Genomic DNA, 14,839 nt, shown 5'->3' on the forward strand with positions numbered 1-14,839 from the left:
CTTGTTCTTGTAACAATGCAACCAACAATCATTTTCATCAACAACTGGTTTAACTGGTTTTGGTTTAACGTGACTGCAGTGTGAGCAAACTTTTTAAAAAAGTGAGATTATAAAGGAGGACGGAGTCACGTGATTTCGCGCTAATATAAAACAAAGGCGGAGGCGCTAACGGACTTTAGCTGGTCCATAGCTGGAGGCCGGACGACAAACGAAAGGTTGAGAAAATGTTAACTTTCGTGGTGATTTCTAATGCAGGCTGTATTTAAAGCACTCGTTAAAAACTGTACATGCGTAATATATCTTCGCTCTGTCGGGTAATATTGATAGTGATAATCGTTTTACAAACTAGGCAGCCTGCCAAGTTTGTTTTTTTTTTTTTTGCTAGCAAACCTGGCTGCGGGCCAACTTTATCCACATGCGCGGTTTTAGGACAATGTTTGACTAGCTGGTTGGCTCTGTATAACTTTCTGTTTCTAGATAATCTGCCGCTTGCTTGACTCGACCGACCTTTAAATATAGCATCCGTTTGAATATAGTTATAGTAGTTCATCCCCGGGGCCTAAGTTTAAAACATCCAGATCCACTAAGCGGTTAGTAGGAAGCTGTAAAGCTGGGATGCTGTGGGCCTCGTCCTAGAGTGAAACCCACCAACATTTGGTGGTGTGCTCAGATGTTTGGTTTGCGAGCAGACGCACTTTCACGTAATAGAAAATGTGGCACACCTGTTTGATTGCCTGCAGAGTTGGACAGAACCCTGCAGATTATTGATCTGATAGGTTGTCATGGTTCTGCATTTAAAAAAAAAAAAACACTGCATGTACATTTAACAACCTGTCAGTACTTTTGTTTAAATTGTTTTTGATGAGTTGGGTTTTTTTTTTTTTGCGTCCCTGGTTGTCCTTAATTGTGTCTTTGACCTTCCCAGTCGACCGATTTGGGTGTCCTCATTAAGTCCCAGCGTAGAGATGTCAACCACCATCAGATTTGGAACCTCTAGCGGCCCGTGCAGGACTGCTGCTGCTGAGAGAGCACAGGTGGCAGAGGAAACTGGTAAAACTAAAGATATTACTTCACATTTTCAGCAGCTTAAATTATTTAGTAAATATCAGTGGTGTTGAACGTGTTTGTTCTTCTTTGATTTTTAAAGATGAGAAAGGAAACTGTGACCCGGACCAACTCTTGCAGTGCCCTTTTGACAAGAACCACCAGATCCGGGCTTGCCGCTTCCCCTACCACCTTATAAAGTGCAGGAAGGTGAGTCGAGCACTCGTATTACTGCGACTAATGCTATAATTAACAGGTATGGAAAAGAGTGCAGATTTACATTGCATTAGAGTTCAGTTTAGGTACACTGGAAAAGTCTTCTCTTACAGTGTGCATTATTTTATACTCAGTTGTCAGTTTATTAGCTACATCCAGCTAAACCTAATATCCTAACAGCAGCCCTGCAATAAATTCTGCTCTCTAATAAATTCAAATAAATTATATTAAAGAGGGAAGACTAAATATTCGGTACAATTTTGAATGAGCACCTCCCTAAAACAGTTTGAGCAAAAACAAACATAATCATATAACCCTGTAATCTGCAAACAGCAGTTTGACAAGTTTGTCATGTCTAAAGTATTTACCAAAAAAAATCATAACTAGTAAAAGTCAATTTGCAGATCACCGATATGCAGTAGTTTCATTAACTCAACTGTAAAGTGTATCACACCCTGTATTGCATCCAGTTTGGAAAACACTGTTCAACTTACCTCTATTTCTTACTGATGCAGAATCATCCGAAACTGGCCAGTGAGCTGAAAACCTGCCCTTTTAATGCTCGCCACCTGGTCCCCAAGCATGAGCTGACACACCACACTGAGACCTGTGAGGACAGAATATCTGTGGACCCGGAACATGGTGAGATTTTCACTTAATAACCTCCTGTATCCTGCAGATTCACAGTCTGTGTGTGTGTATGTACACAGTGTTTCTGAGTTTGGAAGTCTACTTTATTTACAGCTGGAAGCACAAATGGACATTGTAAATGGCAGGTCCCAGTCAGTACCTGGATAAACCCAAACATGACTGAGGACTGGGACAAAGGTATGATTAATAACCAAAGCTTCATGTTTTTACACTTCGGTTTTTGTAGGTATTAAAAAAATGTATATTGTTAATTAGTGAGCTTTACAGGAGCTGATAGGTGCATTTTGTTACCTCTGCACAAAGCTAAGATAGATGAACACACCGATTTTCAGTGCAGTGTCTGTAAAAGGTAACAGTGTGTCATGTTTTGCAGAGGCTGATGATACTGCTACTCCGTTTGTGTGGGGTGAAAGCACCGCCTTGCATCGAGAGTAAGTGGCTTGCTCCCCAACTCCGCCTCACCTCTTATCACTCATTTGTGCATATTTTCTTTGCTCTTTAACTGTTGTTTTTTTTTTTTTTTTTGTCTTGTCTCTCTGCAGGCTGGAGATGACGCCTACCAACAATCTTGGCCCAAGTTTTAGAGTACCCAATACCCTCCCATGGTCGGCATTTAAGCCATAATTTGTGCTTACTGTATATCCAAATAGATATTTCATGTAGGCCTCTTATATGTATGCATGCATGCATGGATAATATACTTTTAAATTTGCTCTTAAGTCTTTGTCCACTGAAAGTTTTTAATTTGTGTTTGTACTGTATCTAAATTTTCTCATGTAGGATCTAGGTTCCAGAGACCTCATTTTCAGTCACATGATGTGGCAGTTTACCTAAATGCAGAGCATAGTTGCATGTACACACAAGTGCCTGATTTTTCTTTTCCTGCATTGCCTTGCATTAATCCCTGCATCAGTAACAAATGGCATTGTTGAAAACTGTGTTCTTGTTATATTAAAGGTATTTTGATTTAAAATAATTTTGGGTGGCTAATTATGAAAATGGTAAAGGAATTGAATCACGTGTTGCAATGTGCATGGCTTTAAAATATGAGCGGTTTGGCCATAATGTAGGATGACAACGACGAGGAGAAGAAGAAGTACCCAGATCCTTTACTTGAGTAAAATTATACATTCAATGTTAAAATATTCAGTTACAACACTGAAAAGAAGGTGTTTAGTTCAGCACTTTGTCCTCACAAAAAATACAGTTGGTCAAAGGCTTAAAACAACAGGTCATGTACTAATTGTTGATGACAGTTGTAAAAATAAAAAAAATCTGAATATACTGGAGCAACACACACAAATAATTATGAAAAGAGAATAAATATGAATAATAAAAAAAGACTATATCAAGAAGAAAGTTATATGATAAATTTCCATAAAAATATTGCAATTAAAAATAAAAGTTATAAAAGGAAAAAACATTTAAATGAAAAGCAGGTACACACACTGCACCTTCAGATTTTATGATCATTTATAGCAGAGAAGGGTTCAGTCCATCTTGAGGATGCTCTTTCCAAGCAGGGGAGCAACTGCTTAACTGTGTCGTTGCATGGCCACTGGATGGCGCTATGCGTCTGTTCTTTGCTTGAGAAGCATGCTGACTTAATCACTGTCTGGGCCTACTTCCCAGTCCTTTTGATACGTAATTATTATGATTTGATTATCTCCTTTTAATTCAAGTAGCTCCTCCTGATTATCAAACGTTTTTTTTTTTGTTTTTTTTAACGCGGACACCTTCCAGGCACAAAGTAAAAGATCTGGCTGTTGACATGAATTTTTATGTCGAGAAAATTCTCCAGGTGAAAGGAGAGAACTCAAAGTGACGAGTGAGTGTCAGGATAATCCCAGTGCGAGGGCCGCCTGCCAGCGCACTGTCATATCTAAGTGGCATTATTGATTTCATGTGATGACTGTCTATTTTAGTTGTGGCTATTATTGGAAGTGTTCAGACGGGCTCTGTGCTGCCCTGTCACCATCTGTAAGGATATGACTCCTCAGGACAGAGTACGTGCAGAACCTCTAGTCCATGCAGGACCCTTGTATCTATCGAGGAACCACTGCCTCCTCTTAGATGTTCTGTACATACACCGGGTGAGCTCGTTTTGAACTTTTGAACCTATCACTGACTGGGCTTAAATGTCATATCATCCCCATGCTTGCTGTCCAGCAGAGCTCACAGCCCCATGTAGGAACTGATGCTGCCAATTGAACATGACTTGATCTGTGACAGGAGTTAAAAAAATTAAATAAAAATCCGGACTGAGCCAGTGACATAAATAGCTCCTTAGAGGTTCTCAGATTTCTAAATACTGTGGGTGTTTATCTCTGATATTTTTTGAATATTTCTGGAATATGATTTTTTTTCTTGACATGGAAAAAACGGTCAGAAATGTAGTGGTATCCAATGCTCCGTCTGCTGGTCTCTCATCAGACATAAATCAGAAATTTTAAGGCCCCAAATCTATTTAAGTACATGAAAGGGAAGTATTTTATGTTTTACAATGTCCAGTTGTGGAAAAAGTATTCCAATAAATTATTTACTACGTAAAAAGGCAAGGCAAGGCAAGGCAAGTCTATTTGTAAAGCACCTTAAAACAACAAGGCAATTTTACTTGGTTTATATGGGGTTTGTTCAATGTCTAATGCTGTATTTTCTACCAAGATGCCAGAGCAGACCATTTTCCTCTAAAATCAACTGTGGCTATTAATCGGCAACAAAACATGACTGATTGAAACCCTTTCCCCCATTTTGGCAAGAACTCTAAATGCATATTTAAACCCCTGCCAACCAGCAGCATAAAATGAAACTGAATAGTCCTGGTACGTCCTGTTACAGACTGAGTGTCCAGTACACTAGCGAAGAAAAGAACTCGTCAAAGCTGATACTGACTCAAGAACAACTTCTTTCCTTCTCCCATTTATTTAAATACTTTTCCAAATATAGGTTTTTAAGGTGACATCAGCCTACAAGACACCAATATGCAATATCTACACTGGTTCTGAATGTCACTTCATATCTATCTCCACAGGAATCTCTTTATTTAAAACTTTATTTTAACAACAAATCTTGCAATCACGTCACACTGCTCTGATTTTGTTGGGTGAAGAGTCTGAAGTGTTTTAAAGGCTCATGTGTACGTTCAAGATAATACATTCTGGCTCATTTGCGACACAGCAATGAGAAAATATGAGGCTGCTGGTCTCATTGAGATGTGACCCCGGTGAAAATTGTCACACTGGACACTCTCTGCAAACAAGTTTCAGGCACGCACCCCAGGCTTGTCGCCTGCAAGTGAAACCAAAGCCTCTCTGCCCCTCTTGTTTTATAATTGTGACATTCTCATGTTCTCACAGACATAAGAGTCCTGCACAATGTGTGGTGGACAGTTTGAGTTCTGGAGCTGGCCTCTAATCCTGTAACTCTGTCTGAAGCTTGTGATCCTCTATTATCACTGGCATTTCATACTCCACTCAAAGAGCCGCCTTCAGGTTTCTCTCGCTTCCCTTAGTCTCCACTGTGGTAGGCTTTCACAAGAGAACTGTCTTATCTGCACTATTGTATATATTATATATATCGTATATATTATATCTATCATATATATTATATATATCGTATATATTCATATCAGAATAACATCACCCATATAAGTTCTGTAATCAGAGTGATGGTGACTTTATCCAACTGCTCTTGTTACATTAGAAAGGTTATCAAGTCTTCCAACTTAAATATTAAGTTACGTTACAACACCAGACGGATAATTTCAGAATCTGCAACTCAAGAGAAGCATGACACCAGCTGGTTTCTGCTTCAGATAATTTAGCTGTAAGTTACCTATAAATTTGAGAGCGAAAGTTTAATACGATATTGGATCAGATCAGGAACACCACAGTCTACAACTACAACAAATCTACAGGAATACAGGAAAAACAGAGGAAACACTTAACACTGCATATTATCTGTGCTGGTACCAGTTTACAACAAGGCGAGACAAAATTTTGAAGGATCTCTAAGGTGCAATTGTTCACAGCCAGGCAACCCAAACCTGTCCATATTAAACAAAAGTTAGCATAAGCATAACTTACTATTCACTGGGCAAAATGCATCGTGCACTGCATGACTGCTATCTTCAGACAAATACATTCAAGTGTAATTGACCCTTCACCCATTAAAAACAGCAAAAGATAAATGCTAGCAACCACCACCGCAGCTTCCTTGTCAACCACAGATCGATGGGCGAGTAATGTTGGTGGGATGGTCACATGACTTACTACTGTAAAAAAGCCTTGAAAACAAAAAATATGAACAAATGAAACTGACTGAAACTGAGCAGCTCAGTCTGATTATCAAGTCTTTTTCTTTGCCTTTGTGTTTTCTCAGATTATGCCTGATCCTCACTGCTCAGCAGGTGTCCCATGTTTTTAGGGATGGCAGTGTCGACTGTTCAGCCCACCACTTTGGTTCACTTTTCATCCAGAACCGCCATCAGGTCAAAACAATGTCTCCATAATGTCAGTGACAGATTGTCTTTTGTGCTCTTGTTTGATTCCAGCCTATGGTCCTTCATCCTATTGATTTAATCACTCTTGTTCATCAGTGATTGATCCTGAGCCTTTGTATTCTTGCTGACTTCATCTGTTTTGGACTATTATGGTGGATCATAGAGGCCCACATGCTCATCATCTATACATAATCTTTTATTGACCTGATTTGCAGCGGTTTTACCGTAACATTTACTTCAAGCAGAACAAGATGTGCATTCATGTTCTGACAAACATGCATGCATGAATGTGAGACTGTGGCACTTTACAATGATAAAGTAGTTGGGGTTACTTGAGACTGGACTGGGAATTTCACCGGCTTCTAAAATGAGACCAGTACATAACTGTGAGGGAGGTAGACGGGGGTCCATTTTTCAGACGAATGTTTTGATCCGTTGCCAAAAGAAGACTCAGGCTTACAGGCTGCTGGCACAGCAGGATACTCAGCACTGCTAAACAACTGAAGAATAAGCAGTAGACTAACTTAATTAATATAAAGTAATAAATATAGTTGGGTCATTGTTTATATTTGAAATTTGCAACAGTAAAAATCTGCTGTCAAACCTCAACTGTAGATACTTCAACTACAGGTATCAGTATCCTCTAAAAATTTCTGAGCAAAGATGAGCAGAGCAGTTGAAATATGCAGTTCCACATTTTATTTCATGTTCGGCTGCAGTAAAATATAACTCGTTATTATGTAAAAACAATAAGCCCAAAATAAAATTACACTTTCACAGACTGTAGAATACAGTTCATGTGGCAATAACACCTGTAGGCTTAAAACAGATTTAAAATATTTTACACACAAATCCAGTATATAAGACTGTACTGGATGATACACAGTATATTAGCTGCTCAATGTCTATTCATGATACATGAATGATACTGCTAAATAATTCTGTTGGTTTAACCTACCTTTTTTTTTTTTTTTTTTTTTTTTTAAATCACCAAATACATATGGTGGCATTAAACATAAACCAATCTGGAGCCCTGAGTGATTCACGCTTCAGATGTCGATGTGTGTGGACTCACAACAACAGTTTGGGGGCTGGAAAGCCTGTGATCCTGTGAAATAATTTGCTTGGCCATTTTTAATACTTTAGCAAAATATATTACAATAATGCTTTGAGCAATTTACAGTCATCCAAATCACAAAAAAAGGCTTTATATCCTCGAAATGAAGGTGCAGATATGATTTGTATTCAATTTTTAACTGTGTGGAACGTTCAGTCATGTTCCCTCCATCAGAAATGCTGCCATTCATGGCACCACGTATGTAAACAGTTTTTGGTCCATGAACTGGCCTGTCTAATTCCATCTAGAGAGTACACAATGTCCCTGAAAAACAAATAAGTGAGAGCATTATTTGATGCCCCCACATACATGTTGCTTCCACAAGTTTAATAACTCATTCATCTTACAATTCAGAAGAAGCCCTTTCCCTGTGGAGTTGCAGAATCCCTCTGGATTCTTCTTGTAGGCTTCTTGTAATTTCAGTTTATACTACCTGAAGTACGAGCACTCAGCCAGTCCTCTTTGGCTTTCAATCAAACTCCAGATTTTAAGTCACAGATAGTCAATCTCCCATCTCACACTCAAAATGGAAGCGTATCCATAAAGATTTTTTCCACGATCGGTGGTGGGGGAACAAGGTCTTCCAATTTAAGGTAAAAGATTCGCTGGCGGCCTTGAGTGCACAGAGTCCTGAGCTCAGGCAGCTTCCCGAGAAGTCTGGACAAATAATTGGGCCGCAAGGAGTCAGAGCCGCAGCCAGAGACGTGATCTTTAAGGCAGGTGATGAGCTGGTTCTGCATGTCCTCCACACGTTTTGGCTCCTTAAGACCATGTCGGTCTGCAGAGGAAAAATAAGAGACATGATGAGCTTCATTGTTATGACTTTGACCAAATAACACACATTGATATTAGTCTGTAAACTCTGAAAACAGGTTTATCTAATAATTGTTTCCTCTTTGCTCTTTTGATTTTAATCGGGTATAAAAAGACCAGCTATATCTGGAAAATCTTTATACAAAACATAAACTATATATGGTTGAATACTACACTGCTAAAGCCGACGTGTTGGCAGTGTTAATGCTGGCAAACTCCTTGGCTTTAAATTTTAACCTTCATTGTGGTTATGTTTAGTCTGCTGTGATATATGGCATCTTCTCCATCCTATATTGAGGTCGTGTTACATTTTGTTATACACCTGTTGTGTCAATCCTATGTTGTGTAACTGCATTATATTGTTCACACCAGTGAAACAAGATTCCCTGTGTGAACTGTTCTCCTTTCTGGATAAAAGTAACTGTGATCCTGATTTAAATCACAACATGGAAAAAAACTATTTAAAGCCTAATATGGGTGAGGCTCTTACCAGTGATTATGACCAGGGCTGTGAGACAGGAGAAGGAGGAAATGTCTAGTTTCATGCGATAGAGGCTTTGAGAAAACTCCAAGATGGAGTTGATCCAGTCCCCAAAGCTTCGGACACATTGTGTTTTGTGAAGCACAGCCCCATTGCAGAAGATGAGCTTGTCCGTTTCAGGATTGGATCTTTGAAAAAAAAAAGAAAGATAGTCTGGTTGTTATGTAATTGTATAAGAACCTTGTCAGAGATCCATATTGCTACTGTTTCAATCTGTTGTAAAGGTTTTGTGGGAGGCTGCACTCACCGATATGCAAGACGGAGGATGAAGAGTTCAACAAACGCGGACTCCAGCAGCAGTTCCTGGTCTTCTGAGCAGAACTCAGAGAAACCTGGGATGCTCTTCGCCCACTTCCTGATAACTTCCATGGAGGCCGTGAGAAGGTCGTAAAACTGTTTAATGTCGCTAGCATCCTCTTTCTGGTTCTGGCTGACTTCTGTCTCGTCATACTGAAATTACAGCAGAGAAGTTCAGACAGATGCCTAAATGAGCAATAAATTACTGCAATTAAGAATGGGAAAGATGTTTCTTCTTTTTTCTTACCTTGGAATAATCCAGTTTCCCAATGCTAGGGTTTGAGTTAATGTGCGCCCTCACAAGTGAAGCAATCATGCTCACAGGAGATACAGTGGTCGCCACATCCTGGACAACTTTAGGCTTGGAAGGCAGGCGACCTCTTCGTCCTTTCAGACTGTCCGTTCTAACAACTGGAAAAAATGGTCGCGTATATGTTAATATCATTTCATTCCAATAATTCCACACTGAATCTTCTGGGTTTGTACTGAACTCACCTCCCCTGACCATGCCTACAGCTAGGCACTTCTGGAAACGGCAGAACTGGCATCGATTCCGCCTTTTTTTGTCCACAGGACAGTCCTTGTTGGCGAGGCAAACATACTTGGAATTTTTTTGCACTGTGCGCTGTAAAATAAAAAAAAAAAGAGGAACTATTGTAAAACTTGCCCTTCTCCTCCTCTACTAACCTAATCACCTGAGGAGTACCTCAAGGTCACATTTTAGAGCCCACTGTATTTGCTCCATTCATGTTCCCTTTAGGCTTCATCCTCCACAAGCACAACGCCTCCTTCTACTGCTACGCTGATGACATGCAAATATATTTCTCATGAAATCCAGGGGGTACCAAATCTACTACACAAGGAGTATAGTTAGTCAAACAGGGCCACTGAAACTGAACCTTCATGCCCATCCCAGGAATCTAGGTGCCATCTTTGACTCATCAAATGAAATTTGGCAAACAGATCAACTCTGTGGTGAAAAGTTTCTATCTTCAGCTGAGGAATGTTGCAACACTGACGTTCATCCTCTCTGTCAGTTATATGAAGACTGTTATCACAACATTAATCTCCTCAAGACCAGATTACTGCAACTCACTGTACCTTGAGTATTGGACAGTATCTTTGTCTTACCTGCAGCTGGTACAGAATGCTGCAGCAAGACTCCTAACTGGTACCAGAAATAGAGACGAGCACTAGGATCAACTAGCAGCAGTACAGTGGCCAAACAGTCAGCTCCAAATCTTTGGAATAGTCTTCCACTTTAAATCAAACACTCCCCCTCTATTGACACTTTTAATTCAGTACTCAAGATGTGAGTACTCATGTGTTTTCAGCGGCCTTTGGCTGCTTTTAGGGGTCTCAGTATTTTGTATTTCTTCTAGTTTAGAAATTGATTTCAAAAGTTTTATTCTGTTTTTCATTTTACATTTTTGCACCTATTTTATATTTCCTTGCATCTTCTTATTGCTATTCATTGTTTTTTTCTATTATTGTTGCTTTTACTACTGATGTCATGTTACTCATTACGCTATTGTTGCGCCTTTAACTAAAATGTGTAAAGCATTTTGGTCAACTACAATTGTTTTAAATGTGCTTGAAAAATAAACTTGATTTGATTTTAAACAGTCTCAAAGTCATAAAACACTGAGCTAGATTATACATTTTCCCCCGTCTTCTTATTGAAAATGTGTGTTTTTCTAAATAGAGGAGTTGTCTGTATAGAGAAGTCTGATTTTATTACCTTGAAAAATCCTTTGCATCCCTCACAGGTGCGAACCCCGTAGTGCTGACAGGAGGCGTGGTCCCCACACACAGCACAGCAGCTCTCATTTCCATTTGGGCTTTTTAATTTGGGCGATAATCTTCCATCCAGCTGGTCATTGCCATCAAGGCTACATGCATGCTCCATCGACAAGCCAGGAAAGGACAGTGCAGATTGGTGAGGATGGGTCAAAGTGAAAGGGTCCTGGTCTCGTAAGTGTGGTTGACCCAAATGAGACATGTCCTCCACAGACCCTGTACCAAATGTGAAGAAAGAGGGCACGTGTGGCACTGAGGTCTCCTCAGATGCCCAGTATCCTGGACTGGGTGAGTATGGACCAAAGGCTGAATCCCAGGTGGATGTATGCTGACTCTGGAACCCGGGAGTTGAAGGAGACGAGGCTGATGCGGGGCTGCCAAAATAATCTGACCCACCAGGGGACACAGCCTCATCCGGGTAACTTAGCGTGAATGTTCCAGGGTAGCAGCTGTAAACCTGGAAGTCATCCAGCTTGAATGGGGTCTCCTGGCCTGATGATGGAGCAACGTGGGCAGGAGCTGCAGTGAACTGGCATGAGTATGCGTCAAAGTCGCCCACGTTAGTGCCCACCAGAGAGCTGATGCTTGGCAGGGGTGGAGTGGCGAGGTGGTCCCGTGGGCTGTTTGTATCCACAGCCAACCTGGAGATAAAGTCTGTGCTTTGAAGCTCTGAGCTGCCAAGGCTGTTCTCATAGGGCTGAGATCCATGCTGGGGGTGTATGCAAGTCATGGCTGCAAGACTGAAAAAGACGCAATGAAAAATATTAGAACCAAACAAGCTTGTTTTTCAGGTCTTCATCTTACAACTTCAAGCCATGACCAGTTAGCCTGCAAAGGGTCCATAGAGTGAAAATGAATGAAGTGAAATGAATACCATTTACAGTATTTCTGTGTAGGAATATTATATAGAGACAGGTTAGCCATGTGGTAGTCCAAACTTTGATATTATAATAATGCAATAATGCAAGACCCTCCTAAAGGCCCTTATAATGCCAGTTGATATTGTGCATCCTCACTTTATTTATTATTTTTCCCCACAAGCATCTAAAACTTTTGCACAGGACTGTACACCTAAGCCTTCAGACTCATCACCCAACAAAATTACATAATGTATGTGAAGTGACTGCAAGGTTTTGTTATTTAAAAAAAAATATTTATAGATTTTTGTGGGTTCTCCACCATGCTTGGAATAACCTAGCTGCCAAGCTTGAAAAACTGTGGTCACACTTACTATTGATTGGATTTTGTTTTTTTTCCCCCTTGTATTACTGCACTTTGTATGAAGTTATTTTAAAAAAACAAAAACTATTCATGGCATTATTTTTGAAAACATCTTCACTTTACTTTCAGTACTTAAACTTTCTTTTCCAGTATGAATGGATGACAAAGCACAACACTATGTAGTTTACTGTTGTAAAAACAGTTTTTTCTCGCATACCCACTGAGCACTAAGACATACAGGAGCAGTGGATAAAAACACATCTAAATATAACTTCTGCCCTTTTTAAAGTAATTTCAATGCCCAGGTGTCAGTATCACTTTAAGAATAAGTCACGTGTATTAAAATCACAAAAAAGTCTTACCTCTTAAGGCCGTCTACAAGTGTTTTGAACTGTGTGTGTGCTCCACGAACGACCATCAGTCATCTTCAGTGTTCCCCAGCTGAAGAGCGGTCCCTCCGCGTCTCACCTCGAAAGCGCTTTTATACTAACAACGTGTGCTGTATCCATGACGTCAGAGAAAGCGTTCCATACAAGGCTACGCGGTGGGCGGGGAGATTTCCAGCCTCCGGCCAATCAGGCGTGCGAACAAGAGAACAGTCGCTAGAATGACGCACTACGGGATTCCGTTGACGCGCGTACGGCAAAGAACCGCCGACACGCGCACGCACACGCGCGCGCGCATACACGCTACACAACCAGACGGCTAAATAAAACTCGATAAAACCGAATTAAATGTGATATTTTTAGCAGGCAGAGGCCAGTTTGCGCAGAAGTCACTAAATTACATAACTTCACACAAATATCTCTTTGTTGTAGTTTAGTGAGTTTTGCTGATAAAATGGAAAAACATGATTTCATCATTTATAAACAGGAAGCCACAGATGTTTTTCTGTTTCTGGGAGTTGCCTGTTGTCTTATGGTAGAAGTGAGGAGAAATACTGTGAAACTGCATTTTTAAAGAAAAAAAAACTATATTTGGTCTGTGCCAAACAAAAAATGACAATGATAAAAAAAAGAAGAAAAAAAGTACCTGTTCTTGTTTAGTGCTGTTTTCTTTTGGGTCTACCCTCCAAATATGTGCCTCCTCTCTCTGATGTCTGATGAGCAACTAATTGCTTTCAGCAAGAACATGTTTTGTTTTTTTTAATGAACAGAACTATCCTCCCACTGTATGAGATCTTTAATTTTATTTCCAAATTAGAGGGTCAGCACAGTGCTTGAAGGTAATTAATTTATTGTCAGAAGAACTTTATTTCTTGACCTGGAAACCTCCAGGACAGATTACTGGTACTGGACACACTCACTCTAAAGCAAGGTCAAAGGTGATGGACCTGCACTGAATGTGATCTATATGTGAGAGAAACAGAGTGTTTTGTTTCAGGGTTTGTTTGTTTTTTCACTGAAAATAATAAAATGATGCTCACACGTTGATTGGATTGCCATAAAAACACAAGGAGAGCTTACAACCTAGCATGATAGCTCATTTTGCTTTTCAAGCCAAAGATTACTGATATTTTGACTAACGGTGAGAGATCAGTTGGTTTGCATGTAAGCTTCACTTAAACATTGCTTGTGACCTATCTCTGAGTGATAGGGTTAACCACCGCAAGGCTCCAGGGGTCCCAAAAGCTCCAAGTTTACTGTGTATGAACTGATTTATGTTAATCTAATTGAATATTTATTGGGGAATATGCACCAAAAAGCATAGCATCCACTGACATGAAGGCTTTAGGGTGGGTCCTGTTGTGAGGCCTTGTCCTGATGAGGCTCCACTTGTCAAAATCTAGTTGTATCAATTCAGTTGTGTGGTTTTACTTTGCACATTCTCAGATTAATGTGCTACATCAAATTACCACATAACAAATTTGGGCCAAGTAATATTTAGAATAGAAAAAAACTGTACACATTTCACAGAGAGTTGCAAGAACAACATGGCACAATCAAATCCAGAGTGTGAGACCCTCTAATTCAAGGTCAGTGCTAGTGTAATATTTCTTGGTGTGGTCTTGATCATACACTCACCAAGCTCTTCAGTAGGAACACCATACGAATTCTGGGTAGTTCCGCTCTTTGCTCTCAACACGCTCTCAGTTCTCCGCGCCACTGATTCCACAAGATGTTGGAAATGTCCCTTTGAGATTCTGCTCCATGTTGACACAATTCCATCGGAATTATTTCTGCAGATTTGCCAGCTGCTCATTCATCTCCTGCTCTGCCACATCCCAAAGGTGTTCTGCTGGTTTCTGATCTGGTGACTGGGGAGGCCGCTGAAGTAAACTGAACTCACTGTTGTGTTTGATAAACCAGTTTGAGACAACTTTTGCTTTGTGACATGGAGCATTATCATAACCACGCTACGTTTTTTCCAGTCTTCAGCTGTCCAGTTTTGAGCCTGTGCCCACTGCTGTCTCAGGTTTCTGTTCTTGACTGACAGAACTGGAACCCAAACGTGGTCTTCTGCTGTTGAAGTCATTGAGAGCACATTTCCCCCCATTCTGATGTGTGATGTGGACATTAACTGAAGCTCCTAACCTGAACCTGCAGGATTTTATGCATTGCACTGCTGCCACGTGATTGGCTGACTGGATAATTGCATGAATAAGCAGGTGCACAGGTGTTCCCAATAAAGTACTTGG

At 40.2% G+C, this 14,839-nt stretch overlaps 2 protein-coding genes across 3 annotated transcripts; one reads left to right on the top strand and one right to left on the bottom strand.

The window, feature by feature from the left end:
• Positions 1-184: 184 nt before the first annotated feature.
• zgc:56699 (uncharacterized protein LOC405758 homolog) lies at positions 185-2,829 on the top strand. Its single transcript, XM_041059532.1, has 7 exons — positions 185-215; positions 926-1,050; positions 1,148-1,254; positions 1,776-1,902; positions 2,005-2,088; positions 2,285-2,342; positions 2,454-2,829. The coding sequence occupies exons 2-7, from the start codon at positions 966-968 to the stop codon at positions 2,533-2,535; spliced, it is 543 nt and encodes a 180-aa protein (XP_040915466.1). The 5' UTR covers positions 185-215; positions 926-965; the 3' UTR covers positions 2,536-2,829.
• Positions 2,830-7,096: 4,267 nt separating this feature from the next.
• nr4a1 (nuclear receptor subfamily 4, group A, member 1) lies at positions 7,097-12,692 on the bottom strand. Of its 2 annotated transcripts, XR_005896462.1 has the most exons (8): positions 12,564-12,692; positions 10,922-11,720; positions 9,676-9,805; positions 9,428-9,591; positions 9,131-9,333; positions 8,833-9,011; positions 7,877-8,307; positions 7,097-7,793 (listed from the first exon to the last, which is right to left on the bottom strand). XR_005896462.1 is itself a non-coding variant. In XM_041064703.1 (7 exons), the coding sequence occupies exons 1-7, from the start codon at positions 12,617-12,619 to the stop codon at positions 8,051-8,053; spliced, it is 1,788 nt and encodes a 595-aa protein (XP_040920637.1). In that variant the 5' UTR covers positions 12,620-12,692; the 3' UTR covers positions 7,097-8,050. The 2 variants fall into 2 exon arrangements, 1 of the variants encoding a protein (XP_040920637.1); XM_041064703.1 differs by having other exon boundaries at positions 7,097-8,307.
• Between the last annotated feature and the right edge of the window lie 2,147 nt (positions 12,693-14,839).

Source organism: Toxotes jaculatrix, chromosome 2 (genome assembly GCF_017976425.1).
Source record: "Toxotes jaculatrix isolate fToxJac2 chromosome 2, fToxJac2.pri, whole genome shotgun sequence".
Classification (NCBI taxonomy): domain Eukaryota; kingdom Metazoa; phylum Chordata; class Actinopteri; family Toxotidae; genus Toxotes; species Toxotes jaculatrix.

Coding starts and splice junctions, on each gene's coding strand:
- zgc:56699 (XM_041059532.1), top strand. CDS start 966: ATGTCAACCACCATCAGATTTGGAACCTCTAGCGGCCCGTGCAGGACT. Junction 1,255..1,775: donor ACCTTATAAAGTGCAGGAAG/GTGAGTCGAGCA, acceptor TTACTGATGCAG/AATCATCCGAAACTGGCCAG. Junction 2,089..2,284: donor GACTGAGGACTGGGACAAAG/GTATGATTAATA, acceptor CATGTTTTGCAG/AGGCTGATGATACTGCTACT.
- nr4a1 (XM_041064703.1), bottom strand. CDS start 12,619: ATGGTCGTTCGTGGAGCACACACACAGTTCAAAACACTTGTAGACGGC. Junction 9,592..9,675: donor TGTAGGCATGGTCAGGGGAG/GTGAGTTCAGTA, acceptor CATTTTTTCCAG/TTGTTAGAACGGACAGTCTG. Junction 8,308..8,832: donor AGCCCTGGTCATAATCACTG/GTAAGAGCCTCA, acceptor TTTCCTCTGCAG/ACCGACATGGTCTTAAGGAG.